Source organism: Cyanistes caeruleus, chromosome 8 (genome assembly GCF_971803275.1).
Source record: "Cyanistes caeruleus chromosome 8, bCyaCae1.hap1.1, whole genome shotgun sequence".
Classification (NCBI taxonomy): Eukaryota; Metazoa; Chordata; class Aves; order Passeriformes; family Paridae; genus Cyanistes; species Cyanistes caeruleus.
Window position 1 is genome coordinate 22,337,355 of NC_141708.1, and position 20,144 is coordinate 22,357,498.

Consider the following 20,144-nt stretch of genomic DNA (forward strand, 5'->3'; position numbering starts at 1 on the left):
GTGGTTTTGCAGAGGGAGTCAGTTTCCTGTTTAGCGCAGTGTTTTTGTAAGCTAATGAGGGCAAAGCGTGAGCCATAGGCAATGATGCTGTGATATTAGCTGTGACAGGGAACTTGATCATAATTATCTTAACGAGGATAGGGTTAATTACAGTGGAAACTTAAAGTTTTTTCTGTTTGAATGAGGCGGCACTGAATACGTTGTGATGTTTTGTCGGTTTGATGTGACTTTGAAAATTGCAGTGGAAATCTCTTGGCAGCACTTGCTCTCCTCTGGGAGCAGAGTGTGAGCCTGCAGTGAGGTAAGGGAGACAGTACCTGTGGGTGAGATAATGGGCAGCTCCCATGACATTAGAGCAGGGACAGGCAACCTGCAATCCCCCTTAGTGATGTTTATTAGCCTTTTGAAAGTAAGGGAAACATCTCCTTGCCACAGGCCTTCCACTGCTGGTTGCATTGTTGTGGTAAGATTGTTTGTTTCAGTATTTTAACATGGGGAGACTTTTTTTTTATGCTGTGAACTATGAGAAAACAGCACAGATTTAATTTTAGACTCATTCTCCTTCTTAGAGGATTTCCTTCCTTTTATACCCATCTCTTGCTTGTGCCCTTCTTCCTATGCTGTGTCTATATAAGCATTCCCCTCCTCCTTTATAATGGGCTCATAAGGAAATACTGGAGTACATTAATATTGCTTTCTCAGTCTCATTAAAAATAAAAATTACAGTATTTCATACTGATTTCTGTCTCAGATTCTCAAAAATGCTTTCTCCATACCAATTTACAATTGCAATCCTTTCTTATCCCCCATCTGCAGATGAGAAATTGAAGCTCATGGAAGTTACGGGACTTGCTGAATTTTGTACCATAAAACCAATTGTGTGGATTGTACTTAAAAGTTTTACACTTTGGAATACAACCGCTGGGCAGTATTTCCTAAGATACTATGATGGTAAAGACTTGCATAGAGTTTATTAGGTAGCAACACTGAATGATGGCAAACACATTATTTCCTTTTTTGCTTCTTTGCTGTGTCTTACCATTTCTTGTTTTGGTGCTGTTTTTTTCTTCTGTTCAATATGGAAAAAAATAATAATTTTGTGAACAGCAAGACAACACATGGCTTTAAATTTATATTAATGGCTACACTCTCTCTCTGTATTGTGGCAACCCCTCCCATCTCCCTGGACTCTGAATTTAGGTGATTAAATCACCAAGTGCACACTACTCTGATGACATGAAAACAGCAATTATAAGCAACCCCCTGTGTAACATGGCTCCTTTTTAACTGAGCAGCTAATAACATTACATGGCAAAAATTATCAAAACCAGACAGGTGTAAGGAGATTTGCGCACAATTTTCTCTGCCTATCTATGAAACTAGTACCCTTGTGTTCAGCCCAGGGTTGTGAAAGAAAGACTGTTTCAATAGGCAACTCCCTCTAGTGTTCCAAGGCCTTTTGTCCCACTTCATGGCTTGTCATTTTGTTTTATGCCTCCCCTGCAGCAGTTTTGGATGTGCGCTTTCTTCTCCTTGCCAGTTGCCAACCATTTGCTGATTCTCATGATAAGAGTATTATATTTGCATAACATAACTCAGGAACAATGTGTATTTTGATGCTGACACTGACCAGAGCCCAGGCAGTGTTTTTTCACAAAGGACCTATTAACATCCCATAGGGCTCTGTGGTGCTGACAAGGAGGTGGCCTTCTCTGAACTCTTTTGGCAAGTCAAAGTCATACATTGAAATGTGAGGTTTGGAAATAATCCACTATTTATATAATAAAGAGCATTTAAGAGGAATTTGCTAAACTAGGTTTGTCAAACTGAAATGAAAACTCATAACAGCTTGATAAACTCACTGCTACTTCCTCTGAGTTTTTTTGCCTTTTAAAGGTACTTGGAGGAAAGCACTGTCCAAGATGTTTGCTGTTTTCTCCTCGAATCTTGACTTTGGCAAAGCAAGTCTATTGTGACCTTTTGCTGAAATAGCTAGCTCAATGCAGCATGCTAGCACAGCTTTTAGTGGTGGACAGTTTATGTAGGTTGAATTGAGACTTTTTTTCCCAAAACTGTTGGTTAAAGGCACATGCAAAACATGTGATTGTTACTGCAGTGATTATTTCAGTAAAATGTTTATAATAGTGGCCTTTTATTTTTTCAGCTTTAGAAACTGCATTTTTTCAGTGTATCAATGCACTGTAATGATATAGATATGCCATCGGGTGTAGGTGGCAAATTTTCTTCAGGTCCAGCTGCTGAGTATCAAAATGGTGTTAGTCACAGTTGTACCTCCCTTTCAATTCAAGGGACTTTGGAGTCCTTGGACTGAAACACACCTTTGCAGCATTGCACAAATGTTGCTTATTCATAGTTTAGTGTGTGAAGGTCACACACTTGATTTCTTTTGGTTTCTTGAGCCGTCTAAGTGTGATCTATAAGTGGTCTGCAAGTTCTTGCTACAAAAGCAGTACCTTGTTCTTGTTGCACAGATGAATGTTAAATTGTCATTTCTAATAATACTTGGGTTTTTCCTCCAGTAATTGTATCTGTGGAACATTCTAACAGAGACCTTGGCTGTCTTTTGATCTTTGCCAAAAACTGGGGGGAGGGTGAGGGTGAGGAAATCCCCTCAGTATAAATGTCATTGGGAACTGAATAAATAGTATAACCTACATCTCCCTTATTCATCACATTCTACAAAACAGCCAGGAGATACAGTGATGATCTTCCCACCGGTAGGCATAGTAGATCAGCTGTCAAGTCATGCAATCTCAGCATATCTTTAGGTGTCTGGTACGTGAGTGAGCTGTGAATTCATGTCTGTGCGTGTGCTTTGTATATCGTGTGTCTTAGCTGATTAAGTTGTTAGGTTGCTGTTGATTAGGATTTTTTTACTGTTGGAATGAGCAAACATTTGGAATAGATGCCTTAATAAGGTACTGAAATGTTCTTAGTTTTGTTTGTGTGGTTGGTTGATTTTTTTGTACTTTGCTATGAGAGGAATGAATGCTTCCAGAACCTTGTTTATTTACAAGTCACCATCTTGACCACGTGTTGTCAAATGCTCCTTTTAAAAGCTGCTCTCTGCAGTGTGACCTGTGGCTTGACAGTGGGACAGTAAGTTCCAAGAAGAAAGCAAATGCCTTTTCTGTCTGGTGTAATTCTGCATTTTATTTTGTAGAGAACATTTTATTTTGTTTGCAGGAACTCAAGAATCTAATTAAGAGGTTAATAAAAAACAGGGGGGGGAAATCCCTTCTACATTTCCTACTATTGCATGTAAGGTAACTACTAAGAAATGATACTTGAAGTTGTATTTATTATTGTTAGCAGGGTATGATATTTCTTGGCAGAAATGATGGATGACAACTTAAATTTGTGTCCAGGGAATGAAGGTGAACTGTGACAGAGTTATTTATCTTGGGAATGGAGGTTAGGGTCAGGCGAGGCTGGGTGCCTGAAGGCACAAGACATTGACAAATTCATCCTGCAGGCCCCATATCTGAAGCCTTTTGTTTTGGATCCTGGCTACTCACTAAGTGACCCGCATCCTTCATCCTGCCAGCATGTGAAGGATGTGTTGCAGTGCCAGCACTCCCCTTGCCACTAATGCTTGTCATTCACTCTTCTGACAGGCCCAAACCAAAACTATTCCCACTCCTGAAAGGGAAGGTTAAAATATTTATTTCAGCTCATAATGGCCTCCCTGATTTAGTGGAGTATCATTTTTCCTGTTGCCTTTGTCGTTTGCAGGTCACTAGAAGGACTGAAAACATTCAGTTACTTGGAAGAACTGATCTTGGACAACAATCTACTCGGAAATGACCTTCTGTTACCCAGGTTACCCCACCTCCATACCTTAACGCTCAACAAGAACCAAATATCCTTTCAAAGAAATACCTGCAAAATGTCAAATGAGTTTTATGTGTCAGCCAAATTAAAGTATGTGAAATATAGTTCATGTGCAGACAAAGCATTCTCTCGTTTGGCACCTGGAATACTTCATAGTAATTTATTACAGGTCATTCATAAATGAAATGCACCATTATATCTTCCTGTTGCTCCATTTTAGTGAGAGATCTAAGTTATGGCTCTGAAGAAATCTTTCTAATAGATAAAATAGAGAAAGAAAATAATGTCAGTGCTACCCGTGTGCAGCAGTTCCTGCGCTAGCTTGGGGTTCTGTTGCAGGCTGACCTCTAGTGGAATAGAGCGTGCAGTGAAACGGGATTAGGTTTTAATACTTTAAATAGCTCTTAAAGCGTTAAAGTACGGTAAAATTAATTAAACCCACATAATATTCTTAATGATTTTCTCTACTTTCATGAAACTGGTAATATGCGCAATTGGGTAGCTTCTGTGGAACTGCAGCTGTAAAAGCATGTCACTCTTTTCTGGTATTCCAGTTCTGTATTAATTCACATAAAATACTTTCCAAATCAAGGTCTTAATACAGTAAAGTCATTTGATATATGATTAAGTCCAGTTGTAACCAATCAGTCACTTCTCAATATGCCTAAAGTTAGTGCCTATTTCTGTTTATTAAGAATAAATATTTCAACATTTGTCTAAATAATCTGCTGAATCAGAGCCCCCTAGTCTGTAGGCTTATAGATACTGATCTATAAAAACGAATTATCTGCAAAGTCTGTGGGCGTAGACTTGATTATTTCATAATTTTCCCATACTTTGACCCATCTGGAGGTTTGAAGATGTGTAATTCGTGATTTTGCAGAAGTGAGGGGTGGTCAAGCTGTGGCCAAAAGGCCAACTGAGGCCTGCAGAGTCTTAGAGCACAGCCTGCTAAAGGCCTGGCCTTGTAATTGCAGCGTGAGGACAAGACTGCTCAACTGCAGGCTTTTATTACAGACAATGTAAACAGAGAGCAATTTACCTCCTACTAAAGCAAAATCCTCCCACTGAGGGGAATAAAAATAACTGCAGATTCTACGATTTCTGCACTTATTTTTGACTCCATAAATAAATAAAAATCAGCAGAGTAACTTTCTTTCTCGGAGCCGTGGAAATTTGCCAAGAGTGTCTCTTGAACAGTAACAATCATTACTGTACTAGGTATTAGGCTAGATTTATGGTTAATGCAGGGTGTTGTGGGTTGGATTTGAGTAACTGGTTTTATTGTTTTGTTGTTTGCTGCCATGGTAAAATCTGAATTTGTGACGAATGTACGAGAACATTTTTGGTGATGCCACTTACAAACCATGAAGTGTAGCTTTGGCCATAAGAACAAAAAGCACGTAAGTACATTTGTCTTAGGGGTGTCAGTCCAGGAGGAGTTTTTTTGCACTTACCAAAGACAGGGCAGAGGTATTGAATATTGACTCAGTGAACAAAACCAGAGGGAAAAAAATTATCCTGTCAGTAGTAATCTTTAAAGAGTTTCTGCTGGTCTCACAGACAGGCTAAAATAGTATTGTCAAGTGAGTAAGCTCTCAAAGCCAATGATAACACGATAAGAAGGATTTTATCTGTCCTGGGATTTTTTTAATTCAATCTAAAAACTATGAAGCTGGAGCTTTGAGAGTGTTGAACTACCGAGGTTATAGAAATAATATATGCATTTTGTAGCGTGCTACAAATGATTTAATAGAGTAATTTCAGAAATACTTTTGAAACACCTATTGTATACAAACAAACTGTCCAGAGAAGAAAAACTAACTGCTGTCCATCATTAACATCCTGAGCCCTAGGGAGCAGTGATCTTTTGTAGGGGGGATACATCAGTCTGCAGAAACACAGAGACCTTCCAGATTCCTCTCCTCAATGTTAATGTTGTGTTTGAAAAAAGGTCTTATCTGAACTTGAATCACTTCTTTTAATGAATTATTTCTCTATAGAATTCTTTGAAAAATGTTAAGAAAAAAAACGTACATTTAATAGAATAATGAAATACATTTCAGGAAAGATTGTTCAGTATATGACAGTAGCACTGCATAAAGGACACAAGTGAGCAAAGAATACTGATCTGAAATAAAACTTAAGTAGTTTGAATACTGCAATGTATACATAAATACGTACAGAGAGAGAGTGAGAGAGAGATGAAAATAAACAAAAAGCCAAACCGACCCCTTTGAAAATTGGAATAGCATGTAAACCTTAAAACACATATGAGAGCTTTCCTGAGTATCTCTTAATAGAAATGTACTCTTCTCTCCTTTTATTCTGGCTTCATTTTGATCCATATCCTGTTTTGATATCTCTAAGTGCTTTCTACTCCTTTTGCATGGTTCACTTATTATGTGGCATTGTATGTGTAAATAACATTTGGGCCCTTCTAACATAATGTCTGGATACTGTATAAATTTGAAAGCTTATCTCTAAATCAGGCAAAGACTTAGAAGAATCACCTGGCTTTTTTTCTTCTGGTTGCGAATTTCATTTACAGTCAGGCCACTACCAATCTTTCTGGAGAAGTGGAAGAAGCAAATTAAAATATTGCAATCAAAAAAAAATGTGTTATCACTCAACTTTTCTATAATGTATAAGCTGTTTAAAATCTTCTAAAATGCAGTCTATATAATGGAAACACCTAAAGGAGTGTCATCAACACTGTGCAGTGTTGGATTATGTGTATAACATACTTTATTTCATGTATATAGTACGGTTATTTTTTTTAAAAGTCTGATTTACTTTGGGAAACATATCTTAGTTTCTTTCTTGCACACAGTGGACAGCAGAAAGCAGCACAGATCAGGATGGATAGGGGCAGATGGGAAGCTGCTTTTGGAGGAGAACTGATAACTGCAGGCACCTATGCTTGTAATGGGAAGCCTCATTTCTCCTTTTAAGTGTGTTGACTAAATACTACAAATCAGTCAGGAAAGTTCTAAATAGATTTATCTATTTCTCTGTGGGTGTTATAGCAGTGTGAGGTTTCATGGCCTTTCAATGTCTTGCCCAGCAGTATGGGACAATATAGTACAGGCATATCAATTTCCTTTACATTTCAAACTTTATATTATTTGTCAAAACTACTCAGATGGGCATTTTTAAAATTTTACAAAGTATTAAAAGATAGTTTGTCCTATATATATATATATATATATATATATATATATATAAATAATAGATGTATATACAAATGCCTGTATGCTGAAAATTTGGTGTTCACGGCCTCACTTCTGAACAGACAAGTCTGATAATGAGCCAGATCTGTGATTCTTTGTAGTAAAAGCTCTATTTATTTACTCAGTCCACTAAGCTGGTCATACATTTAACATACATTCTATACACTTTTGAGGAACTAGTACTAAAATTTCTTGAGATGAAGGTGCTGAGTATAGATGTAGAATGCAGAGAAGGCCATGAGAATGATGAAGGACTTGAGAGGAGGCCAAATGAGGAGCAGCTGAGGTGCCTTGGTCAGTTCAGCCTGGAGGAGACTGAGGGGAGACCTCAGTGCTGTGACAGCTTCCCTGGGAGGGGAAGAGGAGGGGCAGGCACTGATCTCTGCTCTGGGGTGACAGGGACAGGACTGAGGGGATGGCCTGAAGCTGAGGCACCGAGGTTTAGGCTGGATAGCAGGAAAAGGCTCTTCACCAGAGGGAGTTTGGGCACTGAACAGCTCCCCAGGGCAGTGGGGACAGCACCAGCCTGACAGAGCTCACAGAGCAATTGGTCACTGCTCTCAGACACAGGGTGTTACTCTTGGGGATGTTCTGTGAAGGGCCAGGAGTTCAACTTAGTCATCCTGATGGGTCCTTTCCAACTCAGCACAATCTGTGATTTTATAATTGAATCTAGGTCTGGTTTTGAATGGTTTAGGGAAAAAACAAAATATTTCATACCATAGACTGGGAAATCTAGAACCAGACAGAATATACATTTCTTATGGCAAGAGGAGTTATTAGTGTGATTCAGATTTAGGTATTATATGTTCTTGAGCCTTTGAAAGCAGCATGTATTAAATATCTCAACTGTAAAACATACCAGTAAATACTTCTGGTATAATTTGTCTTCACACAGGTCTCATAATAATCTCTAATAGTTACAGATTTGGTTAACCCCAAAACTATAGATTGTAATTTATTTTGCCTCTGCACCTGTTCCTACATTGTCCTTAAGTGCCTGAAGGCACAGAAGTCCCAGTCTGACCAGAATCTCATTGTTTAAGTGCTGAAAACTTGATGTTTCGATTGAGTGACTACATTTAAGACACAAATTATCTGCTATGATACATGGAGACAATTTCCCCATTCCTTCTAAAGAGACAACTGAAGTGGTACAGAACTCTTCCTGTGTAGGTTTCGGAGTTCTCCACACCACAACTGCAGATTTAGTGAAATCTGTGTGGCTTGTTAGAGAACTACTGTACCTAATGAGCCAATAATCTTTCTTCTGGAATAAAGAGTACCTGAAGTAAAAATTAAATTATGTGAATGCCATCATGGAAGAGAGAAGTAGTCTTCCATACATCTATGGAAGAGAGAAGTAGTCCACAGTCCAGGTGGTTCCTTATGCTGTTCTGCAGCAGTGCTTGCAGGAGTTGAACTGCAGATATCAGAACTTTTTTAAAAATTGTGAACTGCTACTTTATTTTTGTCTTTGTGATGCCTTGTTACTTAATAACATTGAAATGTGGTCTTCAAATCTGCAGCCTTGGAACCATGGGGATTCTAAAATGCCTTTAAAAGCACTGGCAACTCCAGCTACATAAAGAAAACTAATGCTGCTCCAGTAGGCAGAATGGGATTTTTTTCCCCATATATTCAGTATTCAGGAAGCTCTCCATGAGATATATGGACCTAGTTAATTACAATCCACTCTGCACCTTTTTTTCTTTGAGCAAAGTGGTTTCAAAGTCAGTGAACAAGGCCTTATCTCAAGGTCCTATCTCCCTACCAGATAGGGTTCAAGCCAGAATGTGGCATACAAATGACTGTGTGTGACATCCTATTGCACACAGAGAAGAGGGAGATGTATACTTGCATATTGCAAGCTATTTCTGTGGTTATCCAACCTTGAAGACCTAGCACATTCTAATGGAAAAGCGTTCAGGTGGCAAAGATCTTTTCATACTGCATTCAGAGGAGAATTGGTAACTTCTGATTCAAGGCTGTTTGTGTGTGGAACAGATTGTGATTGCTACATCATGTTTGTGATAAATTTAATTGAAGCAAATGTTTCAGCTGGGAGTAAATATAAGTACCTTGCTCATTTATGACTCTGGCATAAGTGTTATTCAGCTGTTTTAATGTTAGGTCAATTGCAACAACTGCATGACAGATGATTAGTTGGCAGAAAACTTCTGAATGACAGTTTTGGGTCTTTCTATGTGATGATCTGGAAATCTGCATGATATTCCTGATATTCTCATGTGCATATTTCAGAAATATTTTGAATGCATGTTGATTGCTCTTTACTGTGTCTCTTTGCTTCCAAGAACTTCCAAAAGCTGCAGTCAATGAAGTTCATTAACATGGAAAGCTTTCCTGCAACTCTTTTGGGGGTGTGGAATGACTTTTTGAAATATAATGGTGGAGACACTTGGAAAGCACTGAGAGAGAGAACACAAGTGGTTACTTTTCTGTATTTGAGTATGTGACTAGTAAAAAGAATTTATGGCAGACAAAAAGTCCCAGTTTTTCCTGAGATCAAGCCTGAATATGGCTATACCAAGGATGCTGGTAAGGAAGGAAGAAATGCTATGGTGTTTGGAGGTGACCAGCATTAGTGCTCAGTACATAAAGCAGCTGACCCTTCTATTAGTCTCCAAAAAGGATCCATGCAGTGTCTCTGCCCTGGAGATATGCAGAAAAGACACTGATAAAGAGACTCTTGAGAATACAGAAGTCTGGAATAGAGGAACTCGTGAGACACCATGCAGTAGTTTCGGTGTGAATCCACTCAAACCCTTAGAAGTGTAACAGGATTTTCTTTTACTATGCTTGCTGTCAAAAGACACAGCTTAGCATCAAAATGTCTCTCCCTGCTTTTGAGGTTCCCCTAAAATTGGCTAAGTCAAGTGGCACTATCCACTCAGCGTTTACAACTTTGTCCTTGCACAAATGTAATATTCCCTGGGAACAAATCTTTGAATGGTATGAAAGGGGATGACTAGTCCTGACTAGGCACTAAAATTCCAGTCCAGGCTACAGGATTTTCTGCAAAACAAATGAAAATGCTACAAGCTTGCACAGACAGTTAGTTCTTAGCCAGAGAAAGAATATACATCATTTGCTTTGGGCTTTTGCTTGTTATTTCTGCCTTTGAGAGAACCTCAAAAACAGCGGTATTGAGTATGAGAGAGAAAACAGACAAGTCAGAACCTGCCTATTTGTATGATATTTTTTGTTCCATGAAACTTGCAAGAAATTGTGTTGCTCTGCAGCTAAACTGACCCATCACAGTACTGTAATTTTCCAAATAATTCTATTACTACTGTCTCAGTGCTGCTGGCAGCATTTGTCTTTCTGAACAGAAAATTTGGTGATGGGGTTCTGTATGCTACTGTGTGTGTCTGCTTTGAACTGACTAAATATGCACGTGTGGTATGCACGTAGTAATGGTTTGAAGTGGCTTAAAAAAGTTAATCTGTGAGAAATACCCAGTTCTTTTAAATGTTTCCCTAATTTAAAACTAGAAAGAGTGCATGGAATAAGTATAATCCTTTGGTGCAGATGAAATTTTAAAGTATCTCCAGTGTGTTTGTATTAATTGCTCCTGGAGACCAAGTTACATTTTTGGAGGGAACCATTGTTGTAGAATTCCTGAGAATATTCTAGCTTGTAAGCTGTAGAGCTGATGATTTTAAAATTTTAATTGTTACAATTTTTTTCTTTGTTTTGTGTCTGTTAGAAAGATAGGCATTAATAGATTGGTAATGATAGCACTTGAATTAGGAGATGGATTACTACACTAAGGCTTTTTAATTATCACCAATGCAATACTTTAAACCATTTTTCAAACAGTAGACTGTAGTGTAAGTGTTGGCATCACTGTTGCATATTTACCTGGTGATCAGTGACACTGACTTTAGACAGATTAGCTCAGAGCTATTTTTACAGAGCTCTAAATAAATAAATAAGTACATTTTCACTAGGACTGTCCATGGATTTAATTGTGGGTTTTCTCTTTTGGAGAGAATGGAGCTGAAATTGGTCTCAGAAGTGGCACAGCAGGATTTTGCAGCTCTTTGGCTCTGATTGAACCAATATGGAACTCCTTGGATTGCAACAATAAACCATAAAAAGGAAGCTGGCAATAAAATTTCAGACTTGCTTTGATTTTCTCTCTCCATATTTTCCTAGCATTGTTTTGGAAAGACACAATGCTTTTGGTGGCATCATATAGTTCTCGTATTGTGATTTAAATAAGTATTTGACATGTTAATTAACTAAACACTACACTAGAAGTGCACCATGACTTATGAGTCATCTCTGAGAAATACTTAATCATGAGAATTTTAACAGGATATAATTTATTTTTTTCCTACATGCTTTGTAAAAAATAACTGTTGTGTTATTGTGTTATTGGTAAAAAATAACTGTGGGGCTTCTTGGAAAAATCAATGTGTACCTTGCATTTTGCTTTTAAGAGGGATAAGAAAAGATACCCAAGTCCTAAAGAAAAAATAATTATTAATTTTAAATTTATTTATTATTAATTATTTATTTTATTTATGATATAACTGCTGATTCTCTTGCATGAGATACTTTTTAGGGGGTGTTTTTGCATCTGAAAATAAATGCTCAGGGTTTAGATATGAGGCATTAGAATCTAGACACTGGCTTCCAAATTTGGGAGATTTAGATTTTTGAAATGCAGATTATAAACTCCTGTTATTGACCTGAAATTCTTGGTGACTATGGTATCTCTCTCTTTTGCTTTCCATAGACTTTTGAGGTGTAGTCTTACATTATTTGCATATCTAAGCTGTCATTGCTCTTCTTTACATTTTTTAAATACATTTTGGTATTTGCCTTGAAGGCTGCATTTTCAGATGGGAGTTAGAATACATGTCAGGCTCCACATTCAGCAAACTTCTGGGGAGAGCAGATTCTACACAAGAAACAGTTCTGCTGAATTAAGAAGCAAAAGTCCTGCATGTTTACTTCATCAAAGAAGCAAAAATTTTGAATGAGTTGTTATTTTTTTTTTGTTGTTGAGGCGTTATTTTTATGTTGGTTTTTTCCCCCTTTGGATAGGAAATGAGCAGATACAATCAAAGCCTTGCAACAGCTAACCTCCTGTGTATGATTGCTGTTATGGCAATAACTGTCCTTTGTAACAATAAACTGTTTCTTTCAGGGAGCCTTTTTGCGACTTAAGCAATCCTGAGAGAAATTAAGTGTTTCTCCTGGCTGAGGGAGGGTGCCAGGTCCAAGCACTTCACCAACAGCCTTTGGAAACTTTTAAAAAGCCTTTTCCACACTTGAACATGTGTGGAAAAAGAGTTTGTGAGTTTCCCATCACAGTCACATACTTCCTGAAAAAGCCATGAAAAGTTTATATGTGATCTTAAGCTCCAGGTATGAAAATGAGCACCAAGTTTTGATTGGTAATTCGTCCTAGGTCACAAATCATATGGTGCTACAAAAAGATAATTTTTTCTTAGGGTTTAGTAGATTAATTACTGGTATAAAGCGTTCTCTAATGTGGCTTTGCCAAATTAAAAGTTAGCATTCCTACCTTTTCAATGAATTCATAAAACTTACTTCAAACCCTCATTTTCCTCACTCATGCAAAATATTTAATTATAACTCTTTAGATCTTATGGGACAGAACACTAAGTGCAGATGCATTGATTTTAGTATTTTTGAATCAGTAATTGTTAACATGATCTTCATGTGTGTTTGGGAATAAACTAAAATTTCAGGCTTACAAAAGGAAGACCACATTTTTAACAATGAAGCTGTTTTCTCCATTCTCTATTGCTTCTGTTGCCCTTAAGATATTGGGGTGAAGAAATAAAGTAAATTCCATCAGCTAAAAATAACAAAGATAACAGAAACACATAAATCAAGTATAAATAATAGCATCAAAAGTGAAGTGAGGATTTAAAACAATAGTTTGTCTCTAACAGCAGGAGGGAATAAAAACAAAGCAATGAAATACCCTTTAATGGTTTTGAATAATTATTACTCTCATCCAAGCCAGCTGATTTTTAAATACTGGAAAATTTTCATGTTTTTTTAGAATCACACCAATATATGTGTATGTAAATTGAAGTAAATTAGAGTGAATGGTTCATGTTTTAAAGACTGTCATACTAGGCTGTAACAAAATAATTATTTGATCAATTAACAAATTGAGGTGCAAATGGTTGAAAATTGTTGGTAAGCTTAATCCTAATGTGATTTGCAGTATTACAGTGGTTAAAGACAGTTTAACCTTTGTTTGCTTGTTTGTTTCATTCAGGTTTACAATAATGTATGTGTTTGTGTGTATTTCTTATTTATGTTCTGAGAAATACAGTTAAGTTAAAAAGCCTCATGAACTTCAAAATATAGGGCTCTTTTAATGAAAAATTTTATGCTTTACAAGACTTTAAAGCTTCATATATAAAGTATTTGTAACACTGAAGTCTTTAAGTTGTACTTAGTAAAGCATTAATTGGCATATCCTAATTGAGTGGTTACAAATGTGTTGCTGTGACACTCAAAGCGTTTATATGCTGGGAGTGAACCTGGGTTGTTGTGGTTTGACTTTTTTCTTTTGCTTTTTTTTAAACTCATTTTCCAGTGGACTGAATATATTAGTGATGAATGTGCTGTGAAACTAACTGTTTGTTTCCATGCTGGAAAAGTTTCATGGCTCCAGCAATTGCTAGCCATTTTACCACACAGCATCCATCATTTTGTCAAAGTTTTAATGTTTTGTAGTGAACCACCTAGGAAAAAAAGGAGGAGAAAAGAATGACAAAACAGCCCAATTCTTTCATTCCATGCCAAAAAACTGACTGAAGTTTATCCCTGTTTGCCCTTGGAACAATTAATGTGACATTTTCCTGAGTGCCGTACTAAATTTGATTGTCAGTTATTGAAATGTATGTTTAAATCAGCAGTGATGCAACTCTAAATGCTTTTTTCATTAATGTCTTTGAATCCTTAACCCACTACCTTTGACACATAACAGAATTAGAAAGCCTTTTGGACCATTTGGCTGAAGTTGTGCCCTCACTACAGTATCTCAGTTTGCTTGGAAACATTGCTTGCCCAAATGAACTGGTCTGCAAAGAAAAGGATGAAGATGACTACCAGAGATACAGGTTAGTGTTTTCACTTGTAAATGTGATAAGGCATGAAAGTTGTGTTTTACTGCTGGAAAAATACTAAACTAAAATCAACCCAGAGTCTCAAAGAAACATCTACTCTGTTCTGAAAGCACTGTAACATTCTGCCATGAAACACCTGGGAATTTGAGCAGCCCCATTTCGGTGAGATCACCCTCAGGAACCCTGTTTCAAGAAACATTTCAGTGCTGCATAGCACATGTCTGAGCTGAGCAGGTGTGCACAGGATTTCCTGAATGTGACTATTCATACACCCCTACTCAAGGCATTTCCTTCTTTAAGGCCAAGATAAGGCAAGGTACACTAAGGGTGACAGGCAATAAAAAAAAAGAAAGAAAAAGTCACTCCACTGAGATAGCCAGTGTTGCCTTGTCTTGTAGTCTCATGTTGGATATGGTGCTAAGTTGCTTCTACTGTAATTATCAAGGCACAGTTAACACAGAATAAATGACTCCTCTTAAATTTTGGTGCTTTACTCAGAGCAGTTACATTCTAATAAAAAAACCCCCAAACTATCTTTATAATGTAATGTCAGTCAGCTAGATTACACAAGAGGTCATCTGAAATTTAATATAGAGGCTTGATAAAATATTATAAGTCCAACTGAAATGTTGCTAAAAGTTGCAAGGATTATTAAAAAAAAAAACAAAAACAGAAAGATTTGTGACTGATGATGATTATGAGTACAGATCCACAACTTTTTCCCAATTTATGGAATGTCTGCTAACTGACATAATTTTCAGAGCTGTAACCTTAAGAGAGGTGAGACATTGATTATGCAGGAAAAAAAAAACAAAACAAAACCATTAGATGTATTTTTCCTTGCTGCCATCTGATGCAGTCCTTGTGTGCTGGCACATTTCCCATTGGCTGCAAATGGCACTTGGAGGCAAGGCAGAGCCAGGCAGTGCTGGTCACCTTGCCTTGCAGAGCCTGAGCTGGCTTTTTATTAGGATCACCCACAGTACTGGGAATTATAGAATAAACCCTGATCTTATCTTCAGATAACCCGAACTGTGCTGTAGGAGTTAGGATAAAACAATACAAAGTAGAGGAGACTAAAAACAGGTTTATGGGGAATTTATAGGCTGGAATTTGATGCATTCAGAAATGGTGTAGGTTAAACAGCAGCACAGCTGTCCCAAATGTGCATATATACTTTTTAGTTTGTTTCAGATTTTTGAGAAGGATTTCTAGGTTGTCATACTGTCACCTTTTAATGATTTGAATCCAGCTTAGCTTGTAGCATTTTGGTTTTCATGGAGTAGAGCAGCCTGGGTTTAATAAAACATCTCCCATTGCTTTCACACTTAAGTGGGAGGTATGCCTACCATCCAGCTTACAAGACTATAATAGTGCTGTCTCTATGTAAATTTATGTGACATGTGCTCTAGAAAATTGCTTAAAAAATGAATGATATTTCTACAGTTTACTGTTTTTCACTTTAAGTATGTTTTCTGACAATATGTCTCCTATTAATCATTTAAGCAAAAGTAGTACGTTAAAGGAGCCATTCAGAGGCAAGAACCCGTGGTTCATTTAGTGCTCTCTGAAAAAATTCCTTATTGATTGACATCCTCTGTGCTTATGTGATGTAATATTTATAATATGTCACAGAGCCATACATCAAAACAAGCCTGTCCCTTGTTTCATTTCAATGCAAAAATGTTGATTTCGGAGGAGAGGTCAAGGTAGTTTTAGGTCACATCATGGCAAACCACTATGTCAAAGTGTGAAAGGAGTCTATTTATATATCTGCTGGAAACTGCAACATTGCTTCCATTTTCTTTCCTCTCAATTTTTCAAAACCCTGGGTGTTTTTTTTCCATATAAACTAGGTTAATTAAAACACTTTTAAGAAAGAAGAATGGGCTTCTAATTAGTTGAATGATTTATGGTTCTGCTGCTATCATGAAAGCTTCTTGATCCTTTTCCATTATTATTTGTTGCATTATATGAAATGTATTTGCTAGACAGCATTAGAGTCAAGCCCCAAAACCATGGATTGATCAATCGATCTATCTGCCTATCTTTAGGAAAATATATATCACCTACATGATGGAACTGGCTAGAACTACTCTTCTAATTTTACTCTGAGTAGCTAATTCAGAGTTCTGAATGCACATTGTGAAGCATCTTGTACACAACTTTTCTCCTACAGTTTCAGCGTTTTTTAATGGTTTGAAATAACTTTTTTCCCTTAAAAAATTCCTTTCCATAATTTTGACAAATTTATCAGAAAGCATCAAAAGATTACATTTATGCGACCTTGAGTTATGTAAAAACTTGAATTATGTAAATATTGTGCTTCACCATAACTTCAACTGGCTTTATTTGGTTCTGAATGGGAACTTCTTTTTTTGCAAACTTTTGCAGTGACCATTGGAACCACAGCTTCATTTTTCACTGAACTTTAATTTTGTTCCTACTGAGTTCAATTAGAGTTCAGGCTACTTAATTCCTCAACCAGAAAGAGAAAAGTGCTAGAAATCAAAGCTTTACTTAATCTTCTCATTCCAACAAACTGAAAAGATCTGTAAACCCCCCAAAATCTTCATAATAAAAGTATGAAAAATAATTTTTAAAAAAAATTCAAAGTCTAGTGATTCACACTGATCTTAAAAGCAGAGGTTAAAAGCAATATTACTTACTTTAAAAATAATTAGGTTTTATCAAAAATACTTGGAAAATATACAAAACTATGCTTTTGGTTAAGAAATTATCATCTGGTTCCTCAGGTTACCCATTGGTATACCATTTCTAGCATTTCATTACTAAAGCTCTTTCCTAGTCTTTCATTTAAAGTACATTTTTATACCGAAACATTATTGTGTTTTTTTTTCTCAAAATAGTTATTTTTTGTCTAAGAACCACAGTAACTTTTCAATGGGATATTTTTAGGGAAGAATGAAAGCTTTTTTTTGCCACCCCTGCTATTTCTTCTTACATTTCAAATGTGTAGGAGAACAGATTGATGAACAGAAAAAAAATTCCTGTGTTATTGGAATTTTTGCTTGGACAGAAAAAGAAAATTGGAAGTTCCTTTCTGTTATATTTTTATAGGCAAACTTGTGTGGTTCATTTTAAAGACTCATGAGATTTTCCCATCATTATTAAAATGGCTTTATTTTCTTACTATTAAAAAAAATAATCATCCTCTTTATCTTATTTTTTAAGCTTTCTGTATTGGGGTGTTAATATTTTGTAAAGGTACATCTTGGTGGTGAGGGCAAGGGAAAGCAGAATATCTAATAAGTAATGGTGGTAAGAAAATTTAGAAGCTTTTGGCTCCAACAGGAAGCAAGGAACACAGAAAAATAGCTTGCAAAACAGTGTCCTCTAAAATAACCTAGTCTCCAATCTCTGCTTTGAAGATTTCGTGAATGCAAAGGTCATGACCCAGAGATCAAAGTAACAGAAGTCAACACAGTAATTGCTGGTTGCTTCTGTTGTACTCACAGTTGGTCAGTCCTGTGGGTGTATTGTTTGCAGTGAAAACTTCAAACGTGGTGTTAGTGAACTGTGAAAAATCATCTGGGTCACAATGTATTACAAAGCATTTGTGAATGCTGCAGGTGACCTCACCTATTTTCATTAAAGCGATATGATTGTGGAGAATTCATGCCATGTGTGAAGTTTTCAGTGCTTGTTCATTCTTCTTTGCTCCTTATTGACATTTCCTGGAATGATGCATTCATTAAATGCTGTTGACATGGAAACAAGGGCAAGTGGAAACAAATGCCTGAGTTTATTTTAAATTAGCTTAAAAGTACATGTCCCAGATATGCTATCTTTGGCTGGGGGAGCAAATGATGATAACCTTATGAAGTCCTCTTAAGATGTAACAGCAAGAAGGGAAGTGCATGTGTTTTGTATGAATTAACTTTTCAAGCTAAATCAGCTGTTCCCATTCCACAGTTTTGTTTGTGAGAACTCACAGGTCTTTGAGCATTTTCAGCATTCTTGCAGTTTTTGTTTGTTTTATTGTTGTTTTGTTTTATTTATTTTTTTAAAAAAATGCTACAGAATTTGGCTGTCTGTTTTAAGAAGTCTTGTATTTGGTTGGTGATATAGATATATATGTTCAATAAGCAGTAGGAGACTAGAAGTTCTCACTCAGTAATGAAAATAATGCTAATATACATGATGAGTACCAGTGAACTTAGTGTTGAGGCTCTCTTTCAGCAGGAAGAATTGAAGTCTTTACTTCAATATGTTCTTTATGTACTTAATTAGATGATTAGGGTATTCCCTGACATCTGTATAGTCTATGAGTCTGTGCTGCTTCAGTGTTTGAGTGGAGCCTTGTCATCTCACCAGCACATGGAAAAGTTTGTGCTTGAAAGACATCAAATGGCCACACAAGGTCCATCTGAGACTTGCCACTGGAAGGGTTCATGAGCAGGAACAATGACCATGTGTTTGTTCAGACAACTAAATTGAAGTCCATAAAACCCAACTTGTCTGTACTAACACAGTAAATCAAGGCAAAACTGTAACTACTGTTACACATATAAAGAAAGATTTTTCTAGTTCATAGAGTTGTTTGCTACACTAAGGAAGAGCAGAGTGTGTTAAAATACTTGGAGGTGGTGTGGATTTCTGTGTGAAATCCTTAATGTTCTGTGGTCCTCACCAAACAGTGCCAAGGCTGCTGGGGGTCCTATGTGACCCTGTGACCTACCTCATGCCAACATCCTGCCCTCTCTTCTGGAAGAGGCTGGTTTAAGTTTATGGCTCCTCCTCCTTATCTGGGTATTTAACAAATGTTTTTGTTGCAGAGGAAATTATGTAGCCATATATAGGCTTTTGGGGGGTAGAAGGGTAAGTTTTTTGGGGGTGCAGAAGAAACAATAACAGAACGTAATTTAGTTCACTGTCATAAATACATTTGTTCAATTCTTCTGATTTCATTTTTTTTTTTGTCTTTCCCCATTAAAATGCTGATTTAAATAAGCCAACTTCAGGTTATTTATTTTTTCTAATTTACAATAATGTAACTGAGAGCATAATCAGCCATTCAAAGTTTGAAATAGGCATATTATTTTTATGCTCTGTGATTGTTAAGGAAAGGAAATATAATAGCTCAGAAAATAGAAAAATGAAAGTGAACACTTTCTGAAACAAAGAGCAAGTTGCAGGTATGATACAAGTAGAGCTGGATATTCCTGCATACTTGCAAGCAAACATTTCACAATTTTTCACAGCATGTATATTTTTTATTTGAAACTTAAATATTGATGCATGAAGTACAGTTTTATATTCCAGTTTTTGTTAATTATAGTACCAACTGGAATACTATACAGAATATAGTTCTTACAATAGTCTTTCATTAAAGGCTCAGTGGAAGAGTTTGCAAATGTGCCTCTTTTCCAATACCCTGGTAGGTCTGTGTGAAAAGTCTTAAAATGGAGCTTACTGCATGCAGCACATACAAAATTGGTAAATGAACTGTTAATCTTTATTTTCATTTTTACTTAACTAAGATGGAAATAAGATAAAATTTCATATTCTGTGGTCTTTTCCCATATCTGAGTGGTCCTGTTGATATGATGAATACCTGTTACGACCTTGTTTTCATGGGACTCTTGGCACCCATGCCGAGAGCCAAGGTGGGGGAGATGATTCTGAACAAAAGAAGGTGCAACTCTACTTAAATAAATAATTTCTTTAATCCATTGTGAATTAGATGATCAGTTTGCAAGCAATGATGAGTGGATCTGTAAGCACCTTCCTGGTGTGTCTAATTTTTACGTTTCTCTCTTTGAATCTCACTTTTATCCTCATCACTGAAGATAATAACCTTCTGTCACACCAAAGCAAAGGTGTTAAAACCCAGTTACAGCAGTTTCAGAGCACATGGAACAGTGCTAAGTTTTAAAATTATTAA

General features: G+C 36.7%; 1 protein-coding gene across 3 annotated transcripts in view; it reads left to right on the plus strand.

The window, feature by feature from the left end:
• Positions 1-20,144, plus strand: part of LRMDA (leucine rich melanocyte differentiation associated) — a 616,557-nt gene that overhangs the window by 341,644 nt on the left and 254,769 nt on the right. For all 3 annotated transcript variants that reach the window (XM_086899892.1, XM_086899893.1, XM_086899894.1), the window contains exons 3-4: positions 3,757-3,883; positions 14,091-14,230. In XM_086899892.1, coding sequence (XP_086756018.1) covers positions 3,757-3,883; positions 14,091-14,230 — 267 coding nt within the window. The remainder of the gene's footprint in view (positions 1-3,756; positions 3,884-14,090; positions 14,231-20,144) is intronic.